At 36.1% G+C, this 23,374-nt stretch overlaps 1 protein-coding gene across 2 annotated transcripts; it reads left to right on the forward strand.

Annotated features, from left to right (window-relative positions):
• The first annotated feature begins 169 nt into the window (after nucleotides 1–169).
• On the forward strand, nucleotides 170–16,294 carry tmem248 (transmembrane protein 248). 2 transcript variants are annotated; one of them, XM_032577237.1, is made up of 7 exons: nucleotides 170–493; nucleotides 2,764–2,922; nucleotides 4,059–4,347; nucleotides 7,222–7,372; nucleotides 9,436–9,619; nucleotides 10,782–10,963; nucleotides 12,683–16,294. In XM_032577237.1, the coding sequence occupies exons 1-7, from the start codon at nucleotides 491–493 to the stop codon at nucleotides 12,738–12,740; spliced, it is 1,026 nt and encodes a 341-aa protein (XP_032433128.1). In that variant the 5' UTR covers nucleotides 170–490; the 3' UTR covers nucleotides 12,741–16,294. The 2 variants fall into 2 exon arrangements, with proteins under 2 accessions (XP_032433128.1, XP_032433129.1); XM_032577238.1 differs by having other exon boundaries at nucleotides 10,782–10,925.
• Nucleotides 16,295–23,374: the final 7,080 nt, after the last annotated feature.

The following is a 23,374-nucleotide window of genomic DNA, read 5'->3' on the forward strand; positions in this document are numbered from 1 at the left end:
CCCGTTCCCGGTGACCTTAAGGTTTCCCACGGTAACTTAACGCAACCACAGCCCCCAGCCATTTGTAAACACGCTAAATGCGTTATCGCTACGTAAATTCCATATTCCACTCTGTCCTCCATAGTCAACCGTAAATTTTCGAGCGTACGTCGAGCGGGAATAACGAGACCGCGACGCTTCTCCCTACGCAAAGCGAGGACGCGCGGATCAGATGTCGGCAGGAAGATGTTGACGTTATTTCAAACCTAAAGATGAATATTTGTTTCTCTGATGAGTCGCGCAAATATTAAAAGCGAAGAATGGGAAGCAGTATATGCGTTGTCTCGTATGCTGAAAGCTTGGAGCGCAGACTTTTTTTTCTCGGCGGTAAATTTAGAGGAGACTAGCTGCGTTGCAGCAACCTAGCTAGCGACATCGCAGCCCTTTTTGTGGCCCACAGCGCTCCCTCCCAGCTACACCTAGCATCCCGTCGCTTGCACAACAAGGAAAAATGGTGAGTGGCGAGCTTTTTATCTAACTTTTATCAGGTACGCCATTGCCTGGAGCCTAGTTTGATCCTTGTAGCAACGCCGATAGCTAGTTTAACCCGACAATTGTTTGACGAAACTAGCTAAACATGGTGCTTAATTAATATTTAAACCTGGGTAACAGTGTCATTTGTGTCTCAGCCAATAGATAAGGTCGTGTTCTCTTCTTATCTGTAACAGTAGACAGGCTAATAAATAATTTTTCGCATATTACCTTGCTTTCTACATTCACATAATCCCTTGCGTTCACATTTGAATTAGTATTTACCCCAAAGGGAAATCTCATATCATCCAAGTATATTCAAAAATTGGTTGTGGATGGTGATGCTGTAGCAGTCGGTCTTCCGACGAACCTGAAGAGGCCTCTGACTGACGGCTGTTGCTGTATTACAGTCTGGTGATCATCTGGTCTCTATTTCACAGAGAAATATTCAGTGCGACACAAGTTGTTGGCAAGGACTGCTAATTCACCTCTTTTGCTTTTGTCACTCCTCTTTAAGGAGAAAATAATGTATTTCCTTATAATATACAATTAATAGAACATAAATGGTATTGTTGTCATGATAAATTCCAGTTAATGATGTTTAAAACTCCCAAACATGTTATTTTTACTATTTTTTCCACTCTTTGTTCAATGAAAGCATCAATAAATATTAATACGTTTTAAAATCTGCATATTAAATCCAGTTACGATTTGCAAATGAATTATATAAATCCCACTTCTTTATGTGACTGGTGTCCTAAAGAAGCACGTTACAAATTGGAATGTTTTACAAGAGAAGTGTTCGTGTTTGTGGGGCTGTTATTGCTGTAACACACAGCCACAGCCAAACAGTTGCCTAAATAAATTTTAAAAAAAGCAACAAACAGCTTTTATCACTTTAATATCTTCACTGAACAACTTGATTAATGCTCTGATGAAATGACACACATCTATGAAAACAAATGGGTTAAGCTGGATTTCATTTAGTGGAATAAATGCATGTTGTCCATAGGCCTGTCACAACAACAAATTTTGCTGGATGATAAATTGTCCCAGACATTTTTGCGATAAAAGGTAATTGAGACATATTGAGACAATTTCCAACTAATATAATAATAATGCCATATTAATACAAGTATTCCCACTCAAAGATCAATATAACGTAAATTTCTAAAGAATATTTAACACTGGACCTGGGGAAACATTTCAAATATCCAAACTATAAAAACAACCAAAGCAGTAATTACAACAGATTATGAAGTCTCTGTAACTAAAATTGCATTTAAAAAGAATATTAACTTATTCAGCTCAGACAGCTTTGACTTCATAATTTTGCACTACTTTGGTTTGCTCTGTCACATAAAATCCCAATTAAATACATTAAAGTTTGAGGTCATAGTTTGACAACATGTGGAAATGTTCAAGAGGGTGTGAATACTTTGCAAAGCACTTTCCATGAATTATGGCTTCATTTAAAGGTTTTGTTCCTGACCTATGCTCCGTCTGAACAGCTTTTCCAACCAGGCGTTGATAAATATGTGCAGCCGTGAATGGAGCTGCTGGGTTTGTTCTCTCCTGTGTTTGTGTATGCCACGCTTTGCTTCTCTGTTACCCTGGAGATACCAGTCCTGTCATCGTTATAGTGAAATATGAGCCACATATAAACCATGGGCATTAACTTGCATTTGTTGCTCAGGTCTGTAAATCAAATGCTGCTCCTTGTTTTAACTGGGGCAGTTTTAGAGCTAAATAATGTAAGAATGCACTGATGCATTAATATTGCTGCTAAGACTGATACCTGATATATTTAACTACATTATAATTTTTTTCGTCCTTTTTAACACAGTAAAAAAAACACAAACAGCAAAAAGATGAAAATAAATATCAGTTGTTAGTATCTACCCAGTTTTACTTATTGGACCAGTACAGATATGTTAGAAAATCACCGATGTCGGCCAATGCCGACATTTATATCAATAATATTGTGCATCTATTATATATATACTGTATACCTTCCTGGATTGAAATCTTCTGATTATTTCTGCAAATTTACAATGTTGTTTTATAGCCAATGGAGATGGAGAAAAGAAAAAGTGCAATTTTCTACCAAAAACTCTCAAATTCTCTAGAAAAATTTATAGATTTCTGAGTTTCAAAAGTTTAAACTTGTCTAATTTTGAAACCTAGTCCAGTGAGCTCTAACTGGTCGACACCTTTTAATATGTTCGGTATGAAATGTCTCTTTTTTTGCAGGTTTACCTGCTAAATCCCATAGAAAACCTCAGAGGCTACATCACTAACCGTCCACCTCTGGTCATTTTTATGATCAGTGTCAGTGCGGTGGCCATCGCCTTCCTGACCATTGGATATTTCTTCAAGATTAAGGAGATAAAGTCTCCAGAGCTCACAGAGGTACGACAAATTCACACCGTTCTTTAAAAAACAGTTTCCATTTAATCATCACAAATGTTTCTCTCCAAGTTACTCATTTTAGGAGGATAATTAAAGTGAAGTGAATGAAACCTTCAGGGTCCGTACAGGTGCTTGAAATTGTTGAAAATACTTGAATTTCAGTTAGGTGGTGTTTTTTTCCAAGCTTTTCTTACAATGAGGTGTTTTCTAAGATTGGAAAGTGCTTGATCTTTTTATAAAGTCTTGCGTTATCTACAAACTGCACAGACTTATAACAAAGATTCATCTAACATTTAATTAAAAGCCTGATTTTGGAGAATAAGACAAACACATTTTTCTCTCTGTGAGGCTTAATCAGACTAACTTTTGTTGTTTTAGATCAGTTAGAATGACCAAAATTATTTCTATTTCCTAAAGGCAAGAAAATTTTGTGAGAACATTTTTAAAGTGATTTCTTTTGATGTAAATGTGTTTGTATATTGTGTTGAAGCATTTAATTCAATTAGGCAAGTAGTTTACCATAGAACAATTTGTTTGGATGGTTTCAGTGTAATGAGTATTTATTCCTAATATTGCCTTGTATTTTACATTTTAAGCAGAATTATTTAAATTTCAGGGTTTTTTTTGTTTTTTGCTAAATTAGTGTTTTGTTAGGTGTGCATGATGGGTCTGAGAGGCATTTCAAAACCTAACATTTTATTTTAGTTTTTTTCTCCCTGCTGCAGAATGTAAAGTACTATCACGTGACATTATTAACAACAGTAATAAATGATGTCAAATAATCGTGAATTCAAACTGTTTGCTTAAGTTTATTTGTATTATTTTTATCTCCAAAGTGGACCTAGAAATGTTAGAAAACTTACTTTGAAATGCTTAAAGTGCTTGAATTTTTCAGTTTAATGGGGAAAAGTGGACGAACTCTGAACTTTGCCTGATTGACTTTGTAAATGTGTAAAGCTGTAATTGCAGACCGCAGAAAGTGAAAGCAAACTCTGATGCTGTGCTGTTCTGTGTTTGAACACCCTCAGCAGTTGCACTCATGAAGGATTTGCATCTCGGCGTAAGCAGGATGCAAATCTCAACAGCTCAGTGCAGAAAACATCAATTAGTTCAATAAGTTCAGTTTTGTGCCTCAGGACTGGAACACGTTCCTGTTGCGCTTCAACGACCTGGACTTCTGCGTGTCGGAGAACGAGACGATAAAGCACGGCCTGAACGAGTCGACCACCCCGGAGAGCCTGGTGGTGACCAGCGGCCAGGCCCGCTCCAGCACACAGCCCCCCCTGCTGTTAGAGGACTCGGGCCCCATCAACATCTCCGTCTCCATCACCCTCACGCTGGACCCCGTGCGGCCGTTCGGCGGCTACTCCCGCAACATCACCCACCTGTACGCCACAGTGCTGGGGCAGCAGGTCGGTCTGTCAGGTGGGTGTGCAGATAGATGGATGGAATTCATTTCTTCTGTCTGGGTTTGTCAGGTGACTTTATTTGGATACAGAGAGCCAGCAATAGCTGCGTTTTCATTGACCCTGTAATTGTGCAGTTTGACATTTGGAAAATAAATTTGCTTAATGGAAACGGCAATTTAAAAAAATTAAATTTGAACTAGATTGAGATGGGGTTTTTTTGGGCTGTATCGAAATTAGTGTATTTTGCAAAACTGCAATGGAATCACTTTATTATTTTTTTTCATCACGTGACGTTCACACTGGAGCAAACCACAAAGACGACGACAGGAAGGAGTAGAAGGATGATGGTGTGGAATGTTTTTAAATGTCTTATCGCGTTAACAAATGTGGTTTTAATTTTATTTCTTATTTAATCAAAACTTCAATTATGAAATTGTGTTTCTTTGACATTAGTGGAATATCAACATAGTTTTGTGCACATTTTGTACTTGCACTTTGTGCCACTGCAACATTGTGTAGTGGTGACACCATACTGCCTTTTTTTGGTCCATTTCCCAATAATAGGGAAGCGTCGATCTACTTTTTTCGCTTGTGATATCGATATCAGAGGTTTAGAACCGGCCAATACGATCTGTATAGAAAAACTGCTGAATTGACTTAAAATATTTCTGTTTCTAAACACAGACATAGATATACTGAATAACAAATTTGTTTGATAAATCTGCACCAGTACAACACACTCAAATGCACCAATTGCTTTACAACTTGGTCAAACAACTCGAGTTTAATTTGTTCAGTCAGTGCATACAAGTAGAACAACCAATGTTAAACAAACATCAGGTTGACTACCTTGCTCAAACATGTAAAAGTAAACGGCAACAAACCTTCTTTCAAATGGTTGAGAAAGTGTAATTAGGAATTCTAAATATATTGTAAAATAAATAATAATGTAAAATGACGTCACTCGGAGCACAAAGCATAGAGTTAGAATGTACAGATCTGCACTTATGGATTTGATGTCTCTTTTGTTTCTATTTCAGGATATTAATATCTGATTGGTTCATCTCTAGTTGCCGCTGTAGATTTCTACTTTTACGGTCTTGAGAGTTTCTCAGGCAGCATATGTACGTCTTTATGGTCAGGAATCATACTGGTGCTTGAAAACCTTGAAAATGCTTGAATTTCAAGATTTGTAAAGTGCTTGATATTCAAAATTATAATAACACGCAGTCTAAATTTGGAAAATGATATTTACAGTTGAAACCAAATATTTAAAAAAATGCCAACACATTTTTTTCCACCATCTTAAGGTAAATCAGACTAAACTTTTTTTGTCTTAGGGCAGTTAGAGTGTTTTCTATTTGCTAAATGCCAGAAACCTTGGCGATAATATCTTTTAGAAACATTTTTGTGATTTTCTTGGACCAGTCAGATATATAGGGTGTGTGTGAAAGACATTTCAAAACATAAACATTTTATTTTTTTTCCCTTGTCCCTGCTCTAGGATGTAGAATATTAGCACAAGATATTAATTAATCATATAACGTAATGAATTTAAACTTCATCTTTAGTTAATTTGTGTTATTTTTCTCTACAAAGTGTGGTGCTGGAAATGTTTCAAAGCTTACCTTGAAATTCCTTGAAAAGTTCTTGAATTTTACTGTGGGAAAAGCCTGGTGCAATACCTGAGTGAGTGTTTTCACAACTTGTTCATACTGGAAAGAAATGTTTTGTTTCTTAAGTTTTCTCTGTTCACAGCTTATCAGAGTAAAATACTTTCACACTATTCCAAAGCAGATCTTTTTCCTCAGCCTGGTGTATGTAAACTTCCGGTTTCAACTGTAGATGAATGATTTGGCTTTATCATCTAAAACTCTCGTTTTAGAACAGATAACCAAAGCAAATAGAAAGCCGTGCAAATATTTAGCACCGGGGTGGATTTAATCTAACATCAATAGGATGAGCCTGCTCAGATGAAGGTGGTTTTCCTGGGAAAGGTCAACTTGCTCTCTCTTATCAAGTTTAAAACTGCTTTAAATGTCACGCACACTCACAGTCAAACACATTTTGCAAGCAGGTAGATAAAATATGCTGTGGGAAAGTGAAGGAATGTGGGAAAATGTAGCATCTGCAGGCAGAAACTTGAACATGGAGCTGAAACCCTCGAGGCAAAGCAGACTGCAGCGTCTCTGCTGCGGCTGCATCAAGCCTCAGTTTGAACACATCAGATCTAAACTGTTACTTTCTGGCTTTGCTGTTCTTTTGTTTTTCTTGGGGGTGAGGGGATGTTATCTCACTGGAAAGGGAACCTCCACTCTTTTCTGGACAATTTTTCAAATTGTCATCCAGTTTTGGTCTTTATTTAGCTCCATCCATCTCGTCAGTCCACACAATGATACAGCCGCTACCATGCTTCCTGTGAGAACAGGTTGGTTTTTATAGATTTTGATGACTCTGTCTGGTGGGTTCCTGAATATTTATGATTCTGTTTATTCTCTAACAGATCTTCTGATTTATGAAGTGTAACATAACTTAAAAAGCTTGGCAACTTATCAGATTACTTCAGTCGCTGCTGTGGCATCCATCTAATTTTCCTTGCAATCCTCTGTCATGTCCTGTAGTCTACCTAATAATCTTCTTAAGTCCTTTTTCCATTGAATAAATCTTGCATAAGCCCACAAACCCAGTCTGTAATTCATTATTAAGGAAGTAGTTTAATAATATTGTTGCTGAAGCTTTCAGATTTTCTGCTTATGCAACTTGCCGCTGCATCATAAGCAGGTAAAACATTGCTCCTCCAAACTTTTATGCAGTTTATTGATTGAGTAGTCTCCTCAGATCCACATGTTGGCATTTAAAGAACGCTCTGCTGTGGTGTCTGTGATTTCAGGCCGGGAAGCCCATGAAGAAATAAACATCACGTTCACTCTGCCCGTGTCCTGGAACTCGGACGACTGCGTGTTGCACGGCCACTGTGAGCAGGTGGTGTTCAGCACGTGCATGACCGTCACAGCAGCCAGCAATATCTTCCCAGTCACAGTGTGAGTTGGACGGTTTCCTGCAGTTTGCTCTTAGCCTCTCCTCTGTCTGCATATGTGTAGAAAAGAAAAAGCTTGTATTTCCAGATTTTTTTCTATTAAATAAATCAGAAGTTAAATATCCTATCTACAAATGCCTACGTCACACCTTCGGTTTAAATGGACAGTGTTCTATGAAATCAACTTTATTGAGCTTTAGATCATTTTATTATCATTACTATGTTATCCCCTTATCAAAAGCATACCTAGAGTGTTGCCTACTTTCATGCATCTTTGAGAAATCATTGAATCTCCATGGAACCACTCAGCTCTGCAAAACGCCTGGGTGGATATAGCCCCGCCTTCGAGGCGCAACTCCTCCCCAGAACTGCAGTTTTCCAAACTTCCACTTCACAGAGCGCAACTCCCCCACAAAGCTCCTTCAGACCAGCCACCAGCGTTTAGCAAACACCTGCTGGAACTGCATATCTGCTCAGCTCATTATACGAGCTACTTCTCAGTGCAATGCTGGTAAAAACATTGTTAAAGGGTTAATAAAGGAGTCATCAAGACATGAAATCAAAGGTTGAGTTTCAGAAAGAGTAGGAGTTTTTAAAGAGACAGAGACCCAATTTCAAGGTGTTAAATTACAAAGTAAAAATTATTTTAAGTCATATTTGATTTATAGCATTTTCATAACAACTGAAGGTATTATTGTTACTTGACTGAATTAGCATTTTAGAATTTATCAGAAAAAAATTATTTAGGGGAAGCCAAAAGTGTTGAATGTTTTCAAAGTTAGCAAAAGCTAAAGCGCTAATCAAAGAATTAGCCTAGCTAACTATGGCTAAGTTGGATTACACGACACTGAACACCAAACTCTGTAGAAGCTTTTATTTATTTTGACTTTCAATTCAAGTCAACTTACAGAATAAATTACTGAAATAAAAGGCAAATTTTTAGTTTGTTTATTATTTTTCTTAAAGAAAAACAAGTGAGAAACTTAAAATTGGATTTGGTATTAAAAAAAATCTGAGATTTTATTTTTAAGCCGATCATACTATGAGCAACAAGTCATTAGGTTGGGGACCTGAGATCCTCTTTAGAAACTAAATGATAAAAATGATCTCGTTGAGGCATATTCATGCTATAACTGCAGGATTTACAGATTTTTTTAAAGGAAAATTAAAAAGCTCCGCGAGTCTCTTCTCCTGTTATTTTATGGGTTTTTTTGCCTCCATCCATCCCTGAGAGTAGGATAAAACCCCAGGGTTGCCGTTTCACTCTTTTACTCCCACATAACAGCTCCTAGGTGATTTACCAACAGCTTATGTAGTCGTGGTGTTTGAGCTCGTCAACAATTCAACACCTGCAAATCCCTCTGTGCAGCTTTAATCCGTCCTTCTGCACAGCAAACAGTTGCAGCTTTAGTTTGAATTGTGAGAGGGAAGCTGTGTCAGACGCAGCATCAGATAAACTGCTGTAAGTTTGTAGAAGCAAAAAAACAAACGATTATAAATGAGTAAATAATAACAATAAAAAAATACAGAAGCATGCTCCAGGTTGTCAGAAAACCTCAGGGATGTGATGTAGCTTTCTGCAATTAAACAATAACTATAGAAACAAACAAAAATAAATAAACGTACAAAAGTATCGTGGTTTAGAGTTTATCAGATTTATTCTGATGTCAGGTGGTGTTTTATTCTTTGAGTTGAATACTTAAAGTAAATTATTATTATTTCAGTTTCACTTTTTGTCATTTAAGAGAAACATATTTGTTAAAATCTGTTTATTGGCCCAGCTTCTCCTACCCTGCAAGATGCTTATTATCCACTGAATGAACTGCAGTATGAGAATAAGTATTCCTGGAATCTGCTCCTATAAAAATTCAAATAAAAATAATGTTTTAAAAAAAGAAAGTGTGCATGAAATCTACTCAGACTTCCCAGTTTTTCCCACTTTCTCTTCCTTCAGCTCCTTTTTAAAACTTGATTCTTTGATGCCAAGTTAATATGTCATTGTGAAATAGTTGCTTCAAAAGTCAACAAATCACACGATTTTTTTGTGTTTTGTGTTTCCCTTTGCAGGCAGCCGCCGCACTGCGTCCCAGAGACGTACACCAACGCGACGTCCTGGTACAAGGTGTTCACCACGGTCCGTGACTCGGACACCAAGTACAGTCAGGACTACAACCCCTTCTGGTGTTACAAAGGAGCGATCGGCAAAGTGTATCATGCACTCAACCCCAAACTCACCGTCATTGTCCCAGATGTGAGTTCCAGGTTTCCATTTTCAAAGAAGCTCAAAAAGTATTGTTTTACTTTCTTGGAAGTTGACTATTAAAAAAAATATAGCTATTAAAATCTCAAATGCCTTTTACTTCAGGAGTGACAGAAGAGGAAGGCTGGTTTGCCTCCTTAACATTTATTTTGTCTCTTGGCAAATAAGCCTCTACCGAAGAAAGTCTACCAGACAGGGAGAGAGGTTTTTGATTACATCACATTTTTTTATTTCCTGACACCAGTTGACCTTGCACCATCAGCAGCAGTGTGAAAAAGCCTGAAAGAAGCTGCTAAAATCACAGAAATTCACTGTAAAATCTCCCATCATTACTCATTTTTCTCTTGCTGCTCTGAAAGCCGAGAAAAGCACAGACTTTGGCAGCCAGGATTTATTAAACTTCACAGCTGTGTTCCTGGTGATCCTGCTGTCCTGGTCAGCAGTTCAAGCTTTTCCTTTGTGTTCACTGGTCAATCAACTGGTTCATATTGAGTTTTATTGTGGAGTTAGTATTTTTGTGTCTCTGATTTGAATTTCTAACAAACCATATTCTTTAGGAATATGGTCGATAAATTGAATAATAACTCAGATTAAAATTTTTCAGATGTTTATTTATTGGATTTTCTTTTGGAAATCAAATAAATATTTGATGCTAATTTTTGGAAATTACAGGATGGCTTTTTATAAGGTTGTACTGGGATATATTTACAAAATTTGGGAAAAAAACCCACATAACCTCAGACAAACCTGAAATAGAAGATATAAATCTTTCAACTTCATCTCTTTGTCTCCATGTTAGAAGGTGAGCAGTTGATTGGTTAGAAGGATGAATAGATGACGGACGGACGGACGGGTGAGCGGGCGGGCGGGTGGTTGAACGAACTTGTTTATCCTCGCAAGCAGCTGTGGTGACTCTCATTAGAACTTTATTTTTATTTGATCAGGAAAATCCCAATGGGATTAAAATGTCTTTTACATCAAGTCAGCATGCAGTATTATCAATATACTGTTTCCTAAAGGGGGCGCTAGTAAAATATGTAGAGCTTTACCTTGTATCTATCTCCCTCAGAGGGAAGTTTTCGTAATTTGATCAGTGAGGGAATATTTGTAAACTCTGACCTTTAACCTGGTCATTAAACTCTTTTCTCTCCAGGATGACCGCTCCCTCATCAACCTGCACCTGATGCACACTAGCTACTTCCTGTTTGTCATGGTCATCACTATGTTCTGCTATGCAGTCATAAAGGGACGGCCTGGCAAGGTGCGACAAACCAACCCTGACTTCTGTCCTGAGAAGGTACAACAGACACCAGCAGTGCTTTATGACCTCAACAGGTAGTTTCAGCCAAGCGTCAGCTGACCTCTGATTGGTCCTAAGACACAATCCAATCACACTGCTGCTTTTCTTCTCATTTCTTCAAACCTTCATGTGAAGCTGCTTATATTACCCACTTTCATCTGCTTTTAAAGGAGTTTGGGTGGAGATGCTGTCTGTAGCTTTGTTGGAATGTAATGAGGAAACTTCACTTATTAACTCCCAAAGAAAAGCTCTTCGTCTTTTTCTTCTTCAACACTTTGTAAGGTTGACACTTACAGCGAGATGAACCTTTGACCTTTACCATGTTTATCACTTTTGTTGTCAATGAGTCTCTTCTGGCTGGAAGTCATAAAAGTTTGTAGCAGAATAATTTCATTACAGATATAATCACTCTTTTTACATTTTCTCATTTCATTTCCTTGCCTTCCCCTTATTCATCCTTTTAAGTTCTTGTTTTCTTTCCTTTTTTCCATTTTTTTTCTTTTTTTGCTTTTTTCCATTTTTTCTTTTGCCTCTTTCCACCTTTTTCTTTCTTTTTCCTTTTCTTCTTTTGCCTTTTATTCAGTTTTTCTTTTCTTTTTAACAATTTTTCTTCATTTTTTTTCTTTTTGATCTTTCCTTTTTTCCACTTTTTCTTTTTTTGTGTTCTGCTTTTTTGTTTCCGGCCTCTTTTTTGTTCAGTCTTCTGTGAAGTTGCCGTTGTCAAACGGACAGACTCTTCGAGACTCTTATCTGGATCGTTTTACTTGTTCTAGCTTCTGCTGGTCATGTTAGCGTCAGGTGAATTTTTAGATTTGTATTCCAGCTTAACATTGAATGTTTGTTGAATTTTTCATCTTTTAACTATTAAAGACTTTGACAGCGGAATTGTTGGAGATGGATTATAAACTGCAATGCATGTCAAATATTTATTTCTACCTTGACAGCAATAATGGTAGCCGTTCATGCTTTTTTAGCTGATTTAGTATTACGTAGAGTGCACTTAAGCTGCACACTGCATCGCTGTAAACAGTGCAGTCTCATCCCCTTTATTTTTTAATATGTAGTTAAAATAAAATTGTCCCATTGACTTTTAAGAGGAATGCAGTGTACACCCTTGAATTTAGAGTTTGGCCACTTATTGTTTTATAGTCCGTTTTATTTCCTCTGAGTCTGTAGAGGGGATCCCGCCTTTAATGGTAAAATCTGATCGCTCTACAGCTCATAAAATACACAGCCTCAAAAAGCCTGGGATTAAGTCAGGCTTAACACTGAAGACCTTCAAAAGAAGATTAATTTCATTTTATTTGGTTAATTCACATATTCTTCCATGACACAACAGTTCAGTTCACAAGAGCGGTAATGGTCAAAACATATTTCTCTGGTCTACTAAAAAAAGAATAGAAAGGATTTCATAAGATTGGAGGTTTTTTTGTCAGTATTTTGAGTGTTGATCCTTTTTTATAGCTTCAGTTATTCTCCCGGACCTGTTTGAAATCGACTCTTGCATTTTTGGGAGGCACTCTAAATGTAAAAACACTGAAACTGGAAATACAAAATTTTGCCCACTGAAAAACTCTTTTCACCATGACTGTAAATTTATAAAAATCTAATTTCTCTCACATAATTCTCTTTTAATTTTATACTTTTCTAACACTGGACAAATCAGACCAAACTGAAAATCAAAGAAACCTCTCTGATTTGTGTTCTGTTGAAAGCTGAACTGACTTGCATTTATTTCTTGCTTTTTTTGACAGGTGGCGCTGTCAGAGGGTTAAAAAGACGGCAGAGAGCTCTGCCAGAGGTTACCTGTAACATGGACTCAGAGACACAGAAGAATTTTTTTTTTAAAAATCTACATCCCAGTTGCCTAGTGATCCCTGGAAATACATGAAGGGGTACAAACGCTCTGTGAATGCATTACTCTCGCAATGTTGGGGTTTCTCCAACCAAAGATATACAAGTGCCTGTATCTGTGGTGTAAATATTTGTTGGATCTCTTGACCATTCTGTGCAAAAGCTCTTTCTTGTTTATTTTTGTTTGGGATTTTTTAGCCCCCCTTCCCTCCGTGTCCCCCATGTGCCATCCCAGGACCGCTAGATAAACACAGATGAAGGCCGGACTCAGTAACTTTACTGTGAATTTCCCCTGGAGCCGCTTTTAAACTGATCTTCAAAACTTGATGGGTCATTTGAAATGTAGTTGAGTTGTCGGAGGTCCTCTCAGCTCAAACAGCGAGGGGAATGAAATAAGTCAGAAAAACAATTTAACTCCCTTATTTATTTTACACCCACAATCTGAAAGAAAATTGCATCCATTACCATATGGGAGGTATCCGATCAGTCCAATCATCTCTGCATAGTTTGGGTTGACAAACAGATTTCACCCGGAAAGCGTTTTTGCCTTATTTTTCTCCCTTGTCACCAATCTGGCTCCCATCTCGCCTCACTTTGTGTAGTTTTTAGCGGACATCTTCCCGGCTGCATCTGGAAACATAACGCAATAACATCTTGCCTTACCCGTGGTGGACCAGCTGAAATCAGATGAGACCTGACCCACCTTCATACCTTCACAGACCGACGTTCATTTTGGTTGTTTCCTGCTGATTATTAGGCCTGCTGTTGCTAAACGACTTCCTGCTTTTCTTTTTGGCTTTGTTGTTCTATTTATAGCTCCAGTGTGTTGTGCATATAGTGACACCCAGTGGCCAAATTCAAAAATTGCAACAAAATGAACTCCCAGAAACTACGTATCAGCGAAAGAATAATAATTTTTACTTATTTCTTCATTTTCCTCTTACCCCAAAATGTCACACACTGGAACTCGATATGTAAATCATCCGTCGATTATCATATTTTTGAGCCACCTGAAAGTGTAATTTCACACAATCTGCAGTTTTATTGCATATTTGGAGCACCTTCATAATTCTGGCACATTTTGGTTTTTTTTCATCGACATCACATGTAATGTTTATTGAATTTGTCTCAAATTCAAGCTGGTCTGCATCTGTGTAAAAAAAATGATCATATTAACTTATGTACTAGCTAGTGCTGTCAAAACGTAAATCCAGATTAAATCAACCGCTTGACAGCATCATTCAGAGGCAGTGGTACATTTATGTCGGGGACTATTTAAAAAAAAAAAAAAAAAGCTTGTCAGCACTTAACAGATGTATTTCTACATAAGTGTTGCTGACCATTTAATTGCAACTGCTTCACTGCATTAATACTACCACATATTTATCATTGGACACAAATCCGTTAGACAAAATGTGCAAAACCCCACAGCTGTGTGAATAAGTGTGAGTGGGTTTGGGATATTTGTAGATTAAAAAAGTGGCTGTAGTCTGACATTCTCTGAAATCTCCTTCATAGAGACTTGTTTTTTATAAACATATGGAAAAATTTTCTATCTTAGAGTTGGCCTCATCAGCTACTGTTATTCAGTATGATCCGGACGTTTATTGTCAGGAAATTTGGGTTTTCTTATGTTGAGAAATGTACAAAAAAATCTAAACAAAATGTGACTTATTTAGAAATAGTGAACTGTGATTTTTTTTTTTTTTTTTAAGCAAAATTTTCTTATTGACTATATTGCGGTTTTGAGAGTAGTGAGAAACCCCAACCCTGGGCTATACTGGACTCTATTGGCATTTCAATGCCTAGAGTTTGACGTCACACGCATTCTGGAATCTTATGAAAATTTCCAATTGAAACCGATTTCATGCTCACATCCACAATTTACACAGCAACACATAGGAATTTTTCTTTATTTTCAAAAAATGTGTCTATCATTGCTATAGGACTCGCTGTTTTTTGGTAAATACCCCAAGAGTGACGAGCGTACGTGCATTAAGCCTCATTTACTCCCACTATATTTCTATGGTGTTTGTTTTCCAATTGATTTCTTGAACTTGTCATATCTCCAACTTTAAACACAAAAGGGGTGTAAAAATTCACATGCAGCCACCAGAGGGTTCTCCTAGTGACTGTTCATGAATATGTGCAATATGGCTCATAGTTTAGGTGCGGCAATTGTTTATTTGGGGCTTAGATTTCTTTTTGGTAAGCTGTCCAGAGAAGATTAGGTTACCACGGCAACCGGTGACTCAGCAGTTCTTGTTTTGTTTTTTTTTCTTTTCCTCGGCTTGCTCAGCTTATAAGTTTTGGGCATAAGATTCATTGGTGTCTTTCCAAATTTATTGCATTTGTTTTTCAATATTTTTTTTGTACAATAAGATCACAAACTCTGTTAATTTAACTGTGTTATCATGATCTACCCTCCCGACAGTCTCTATGGAGGAGAAGCAGAGTTATAAGATCTACTGTGTGCCTGCTTGACATCTTATATGGTTTGGTTTCCCAGTCGTGGTTACCGGTAACTTTGACTTACCTCTGTACTATAATTTTGTTTCATATTTAATGTACCTGTTGAATGTACTTTTTTATAAGCAGCGTAATCTAAATCTGAGATGCAACAATTCCAAGTGAGTTTAAACTATGATATAATTAGTTTTTCTCTTTATTTCGTTTCAGTTTGAAAGGCTTTACTTGAATCCAGTTTTTGAGTGGTATTTACGTGACATTTACATGTTATAAAATGTATCTTTTTGTGGTAAATTTAATTTTGTGGTATCAGATGCTCTATTTTTTTTTTTTTGGTTTGTGTGTTGGTGAATGGTTGAAAACTGGTTTTGTTTTCTGAACAAAGTCTTCCTGATTCAGATGCATCACAATCTGTTAACTTTATCGTCTCATTTGCTTCCACTGTTGTTGCTTTGAAGTCTGGTAGCTCATTCTTGACAGGTGTGATGGATGGAAACTGGGTGTGTGGCTGATCGTTGTTGCCAAACTGTCATTATTATCATGTGTAGCCTGAATTTGCCTGCTTCTTATCCATGTTTGAGTGATTTTCTTTTTTGCTAGAATTGCCTCTGATTTACTGCAGATTGCCTTAACATAACATAACGTTTTCCTTTTCTTTGCTTCACATATTGTAAATCACGCCGGCTTAAGAAACAAATCAAGTGTACACTTAAAGATTTTGGGGTTTTCAATGCAGTTTTACATGCTCCTTTTACGTTGTACCGTTTCAAAATGATGGTTGCTTTACAAAATAACCTTAAATGCAGTGCTGTCATTACACTCCCCTGTCCTCCCAACACATTAGCAGCGCTTTTACGCAAGTATTAAGCCAATTCTGTGCCTTCTGCACTGTCCAGCTGCATCCTCTTCCCTGTACATACACTAGATAGGATCATAGGTTTCCATGTGGCTAAGGTGTCATTCAAACCCCGATTTCTCTTCAGTGGAACTGCTGTAAATGAATTCAAATTTAAATAAATAAATTGTCTCAAAACTTCAACAACTTTGTCTCCCTGACTCTCCTTTAATCCAGTTTCTTTGCCTCTGTCACGGTTTCTGTGGGAAAATTAATGAGCTGTCGGAATAAATGAAGTGAAAACCGATAAGTTAAATGTGGTGGAAATTTTATGTGCTGGAAGTTGGATGAGTTTTGAAATTAAAAGATAAGAATGAACTTTTTTTTTTTTTTTTTTACATATCAAAAGACTAAGCTGACAAGGTTCTTGGAACCAAGCTTCCATAATTTTCATTTGATTAAAAATTATGAGTTTTCTGGAGGCCTGTGAAAAAGTATTAAACATTCCCCTCCTGATTTCTTCTCTTTGGTCATAAATGTTTCAGTTTATCAAATCAATTTTAAAATCATGCAAAGACATTGTCAGTAAATACAACCTACATCTGTTGAATGATGAAAAGCTAACCAAACCATCCCAGCACTATGTCAAATATTAAAAATTAAGTGCCTCTCTTGTTAAATCAAGAATTAACTGAGACTTGCCATTTTAATTTTCTAGAACTAAGGCATTGCTTTCATAGAACCTGTCTGACACATAAAGTAGGCTCCAAAGGCTTAAAAAGAGGCCCGTTATTCTGCGATCTAAAGGAATTCAAGAACAGATGAGAAAAATAAATAAATGTTTCAAAAGTCAAAAATGTTCAACTTTTTTTTTTTCTTTTAGAAAATTTCTGTGATGAATCTCAAAATTTCTGGGCAATTTGACATTTTCAAATTAAAATCGCTTCATGGAAATTGAAAACAATTATGAGAAAAAAAGAACTCGTTTTCTGATTAAAAGTTTTGGCGCTAGGCAAGGTGACATTTTTTTTAATTGTTATTTCTCAAAACAGCAATGGAAACACTTTTTCGCGTAATCGCATGATCAAAAACCGGATGTTAGCACTGGCCCAAACCACGAAGAAGAAGACGACAGGAAGTAGTTTGAGGATCATGGTGCAGCATGTTAAAAGACTTATCGCGTAAACGAACACATTCACGCGCGATTTTAATTGCGTTTCTTATTTAATGGTGTTAGCGGAATATTGACAAAGTTTTGCGCACGTTTCTAATGGAAACGCAGCTATTGGTCGACACACAGACGTCACAGTAGCCTTGTGTTGAAGCCAACAGGTATGTGAGGCCAACATCATGCATTTTCTTGCACAAAAAAAAACAAAACACGTAAGCTTAATTCCTGCCGAGGTAAAATGGGAGTAATTTCCGCAGATGGTTTACAGAGGACTCTGATGTTCATGCATCAGTAGGAAGACTTTAAGATGAATCAACAATCAAGTGAGACATTAAAAAGCTTTCGTCGTTAGTCATAGTCTATTTACTTCTAAGGAAGGGTGGTTTCTGAAACCCCCTGGGTATCATCAGCCCTTTAATGTTATTTTTAAATCGTCTTGGCTCAGACACGTGAATTGAAAGTCAGCAGGAATGGAGTGATTAAAATTCAGAAATCACACTCTGGAGGAGATTCGAATAATTCCCACAAAGATGAAAAGACACGTGCAAGAGTCTGAAAGCAGTGGTTACCTCATCTGTTGTTACATTTGGCTTCGAGTCCTTGAATTACCTGTCAAAAATATACCCTGTGTGAACAAGTTAGAAAAAAACCACAAAGCTATGAAGCTCATATATTTACTGTCAATCCGTTCCATAGGTCTGTACATGGGGGCAAAAACTAAACAGAAAATAGTATTTTTAAAATTATTTTAGTTTACACAACCAACAACCTACATCGGTGTCTAACTCCAGCTTGAGACTATCCTGCAACTTTTAGACACATGCCTTCAACACACCTGAATCAAATAAACGGCTCATTATCAGGCATCTTGGAATAAGGTATGTTGGAGCGATGCAATTGTTTCTTTGATTTTTACTTTTTTATCTGTCTTGTCAAGTTCACACTTTCATCATTTCTTCCTCTGAGAGTCAGGCAATATTTGCCTCTACTTTCTGGATGATCAGAAAATAGGGGTAGAATTTGGCTTACCTAACATGAAAGCATAGATTCTCCATCAATTTAATTGAGAGGGCATATTTAAATGATTGTCAGTTGTCATTTTCACTTAAGATTCAAGAATACAATATATCTTTTCTTTGTATAACCAAAAGTCAGACATTTATAAAACGTCCCGTCCCGACTTAATTTGACATGTTTTGTGACATGTTGTGCAAAATCCTGTTCCCCTGTTAAGATTTTCCCGGTGTGCCGGAAGCGCGCATGTGCAATGCAACCAGGATTTTACCAGAAACCTTAGAACAATGGCTCCTTGCTTTTAAAGTGAGTAAAAGTCTTAATAAATACAGTTTTCGCGTTCCGCTTAAGAAGAGTTCTGCTAATTATAAGAAAGTGAAGGCTAACCTTGTTCAGTTTTACCAGCTTAAGCTAACACTAGCTAGTCTAAACAGACATTTTGTTTCGTTTTAGCTAATGTTAGCTCAACATTTGTTCTTTTAAATTCTGAATATTCCGAAAGTGGACAATTTTTTACCTAATAAGATTAAAAGCCAGGACTGGCTGTGAAATGGGCCCAAGCTGCATATTTAGTTGATACATTAGACTTTATGTACATTTTCGACCAAATTTTTAAGACAAACATTTTTAAATATCTCACACAAGGATATAAAAGTTACAAACTAAACTTTAAAACTTTATATCACTAACAAATGATCTTTTTTTTCTTATTTCAATGTCGCCAATTGAACTAAATATTGAATGAAAATAATTCATTATTTTCATTCACTAATTAAAGAAAAAAGTTATCAGTTGGTTACATTACTTGAAGCTTACTGCCTTTGTGAAAATAATTTTTTACAAAGGCAGGATAATTATTTTTAAAAAGGATAATTATTGTCTAAACATATTTAGACTTAACTAGTTTTATGGGTGAGATGCATGTTTCTATTTTTAACACCAGAGGGCAGCAGTAGGTTACAAGAATAGAGGTGAGACGTAATCACAACACAATAAAAAGCAGGATTTTTTTTTGTCCGTTTCTATACCATGTCAGTTTGGGGATTTTCATTTAATCTAAGCGTGGAGACTATTTTCTATTTACACATGTAGGTAGCAAAATCCATCAGTCTTTGTTCTTTTAGAGCTAGATGTTTGGAAAATGGATTCCGCTTTAATTACACCCTCTATTCATATGTTTAAAAAATTAATAATGTTATTGATCTGTTTATGGCATCAGTATTGAATTTGTGTTTTGGTTCTTGGAGAAGAGTAACCTCATTCTAAAGGGTTAAGTTTTAATTTATCTTAACGGAAATCAGACAAACTTAAAGAGTTGAATTTCAGATGCTGTTGTGAACAAAAATGATTGAAAAGGTCACCCTCATTGCTTCTCTTATTTAGACAGGCTGGATGGTGGCCAGGGCTGTAGTGTTTTTCTCAGAATGCTTGATTAGAGACCATAAATCACATTTTCCCTGAAATTACATGCTTTTTCTGAGAGAAACTATCACCCTTGGGTTATTAGCACTCAGTAGTATAAACAATAACTTTGCTAGGGTTTGTATAAAAATCAAGGCAACTAATCAGGAGTTATACTCAGTGAAGGCACAGAGTTAGCTACTAAGTAAGATATTACATTAACCTTTTTTTAAAAGATCTTACTAAAAATAGATGAAAGGGGAGGAACTGTTCTCAGTTCTAACTTAGTTAGCAAAGGTGACATAGTTCACTTGGACCTTATTTGCATGTAGACTATGGAGCTAAATTGGGGCCATAAAGTTTGTTAAAAAAATGGTTTTTGGAACTGAAAAAATATGATTTAAAACAAAAAAAAATTTAAACTTGAACTCAACAGAAAAGTTATTTGAAACACAAAATAATTTTGAAACTTTACATTTATTTGAAGCTGAAAACAAATTTTTAAACTGAAAACCAAAAAAATTACTTGTATCTGAAAAAACTGCAGATTTTTTTTTGTAAACAAAATGTAGAAACTGAAAAAAGGTGACACTGAAGAATAATGTTGAAATGTAAGAGAATAATTTGAAATTGAAAAAATAATTTGAAACTGAAAATTACTTTCTTCAAGCTGAAAAACAAAAGAAATGAAACTGAAAAAAATGAAGCTGAAAATATTTCTTGGAAATAAAAAACAAAAATAGATACTGAAAAATAATGTTGAAATGTAAGAAAAAAAGTATCCATCCATCCACCCAGCCTGCCTGCCTGCCTGCCTGCCTGCCTGCCAGCCAGCCAGCCAGCCAGCCAGCCAGACAGACAGACAGACAGACAGACAGACAGACAGACAGACAGACAGAATGGATTTGAAACAAAAACAAATATTGCAACTAAAAATGAATTATTTGAAGCTGAAACGTATTTTAAGCTGAAAAATTTGGAACTGAACAAAATGCTGGAACTTAAAACAATTATTTGAAATTAAAGCATTTAAAACTGAAAAACTTAAATATTTTTTAAACTGAAAAACAAACAAAAAAAATATCTGAAAACTAGTTTTGAACTTTATTTTAGTTTAAAGCTTTTTTTCAGTTTTCCTTTTTTTTGTTGTTTTACAAACTTTATGGCTGGAAGTTTTGAAAACTGCCACGGTGTGTTTACTGAATCTGTCTAATAAAATAGTAAAAGAGAACACATGATCTCATAAAGTTAAAGGTTTTGGCTCACGACTTTATTTAAAAAAAATAATTGCACACAGAAACTACTGGTGGCGTTATATTGTTTTTCTTCCACATATAGAGAATATGACATTTGTAGTGATAATCTTTTCTCTGAACTGCAACCACGGGTCATTGTGTATTTCTTTGCCTTGCGCTTTAACGTTTCTGGTCGGAATCAACTGGATGCATGCCGCCAGTGGACTTTTCTTTGCTTGGTGTCTTATTTTATGCAATCATTGCTTACTTTAAAAATAAAATGACAGATAGTACATTTCACATATCCTGTGGTAACAGTTTTCCATAATTCAGCACATATTACATGCTTATCCACTGATAAACGTAATATTTCCTCTAAACAAATAACATTGTCGTTTTGGCTGGCAGGAAAGCTTTAGGAGGTTCTCTGCTGAAACCAGCTTGTCTCTCATTGTTTGCACTACATACTTGTGTTGAGTATAAATGCTTACCTGAAGTAATTTAATTTAGAAGCTAATTATTTTTTTTAATAAATAAAAAAAGAAGTAATTTAACCTAGTAGCCTTTTGTTTCTCTGACGTCAGTGTCTGCTGTTGTTCGTTCACTTATGCACTTCAACTCTGAGCCATCAGCATCCAGAATGAAATTGCTATTGCGCATCATTTCCTCCTGAAAAACAGTGTCACCGTGCTGTTTGCATTTTCAGCAACACGCAGTGCAATTCAGTGAGCAAATCATCTCTTCTGCTCACATTTCACATCAGACTGGAGCATCTGAAACAATGACCATTTATTTCAATCTGGTCATTATTTTAATGCTCATTTTATGAAGGTCTGGTTCAGTTTTTACAAACTTCCTCCCCAAACTGAACCAGTTTTCACAAACTGGTTCAGTTTGTAAAACCTTTGTTAAATAATCAATCTCTGATCTCAATATCAGTTGTTATTGCAGTGAACTCATGTTTGCATACTTTTATACTGTAACCATGGTAGATAATTTTATAGATGGAATAAAGATACCACTTTTCTTGCCAGCACCTTAGATTACAATAGGGTTGCAACTAACTGCTTTACTGATCGATTAATCTATTGATTATTCTGACGATTAATCGTATAAAAAAGTTTAAATATTTGCAGATTTTTCCATTTGACCACTTAAGCTGATTTTATGCAATGTTGGAATAAATATATGCAACGTAAAAATATCTAAATTATTTTGTACATTTTTTAAATAAGAAAATAAACATTTGTTGCCTAAAATGCAACACCATATCCTTCCGTTAGTGAAGGGGCTGCTTGATTATTTATTGCAAAGGATGCATTTGCAGCTAAAAAGAAGAAATTACTAATAACATTAGCCCCGTCTGCTTGGCACATCTGTTGAGTTTTATTTATTTCTTTATATTTTTACATTTTAAAAAAATATTTTATTTTTTGGATAAATATATTAATAATTGAAAAGGAAAAAGTGCCTAATATGAGTATTTTTTGGTCTTAAATTACATTCAAGCGGCCTCTCATTGCTATGTTGTCCAGATCACCCAATCTTTGTAATTCTGTCTTATCTTGCAGAATGCAGCCGTCAGAGGAGGGGCGCTGTGATCGTACTGAGATGGACGGAACAACCAACAATACTCTGGTGGGCTGTCGTGTTCAAACTGTGCTCACTTGAATCTTAATAAATCGGCTGAAATCTCTTACACTTATCCCACATTCACATCCCAGTATTTGTGTGTAGAGTTTTGAGGAAATAGATTAATGTAATGCAATTTGGAAAAGGGCTGTAGCTAAACAAAATGGGGAGGAAGTGAAGTGATGTGAAAACTTTCCTGAAAAACTCAAAAAGTCTGAGATTAATTTCAGAAATTTTCTAGAAAAATGTAAAATTTCTAAGTTGAAAAATTTTTTTTTTCAAACTAAATTTCCTTGGTTTTTCTAGAATTTTTCTGAGATTAATCTCACTTATAGTTTTTGCTACCAAATTGTGGACTTTTCGAACTTAGAAATGTCCTTGTTTTCCCCAGAACATTTCAGTTTTTTGGCAGAAATTTACTTCTCCTTTTTTATCTTGTCTACAATGACCTTTTTGCACTGTCGTTTCTTCCTTTTGCTTTTTTTGGTGGAAAACTTTTTTTTTATCAAAAGTACATCATCCGAGTTGAGAGTAAATTGGTGAAATCTATATTTGTTGCTAACAGCAAACACAAGATGGCGCTGTTTTACCTGTTGTCTGCCAACGGTGTTTGGTCTTTTTGTTAATGGACAACTGGAGAGTTTCTGCTAAACCTGGAGGGAGCGATTGCAACGTCATTTCTTTTTGTCGTTATGTAACACCAACCACCTGATGACCACAGACCCTTGCTGGCATTATTAGAAATAAAGTCGTGTTTGTCAGATGTGATCTAAATATACAGACAGGCTGTACAACCGAGCTAATCACTATATTCTGCGCAGGTGTTGACATGTGA

The sequence above is a fragment of the Xiphophorus hellerii genome, chromosome 11, assembly GCF_003331165.1.
Source record: "Xiphophorus hellerii strain 12219 chromosome 11, Xiphophorus_hellerii-4.1, whole genome shotgun sequence".
In the NCBI taxonomy this organism is placed as follows: domain Eukaryota; kingdom Metazoa; phylum Chordata; class Actinopteri; order Cyprinodontiformes; family Poeciliidae; genus Xiphophorus; species Xiphophorus hellerii.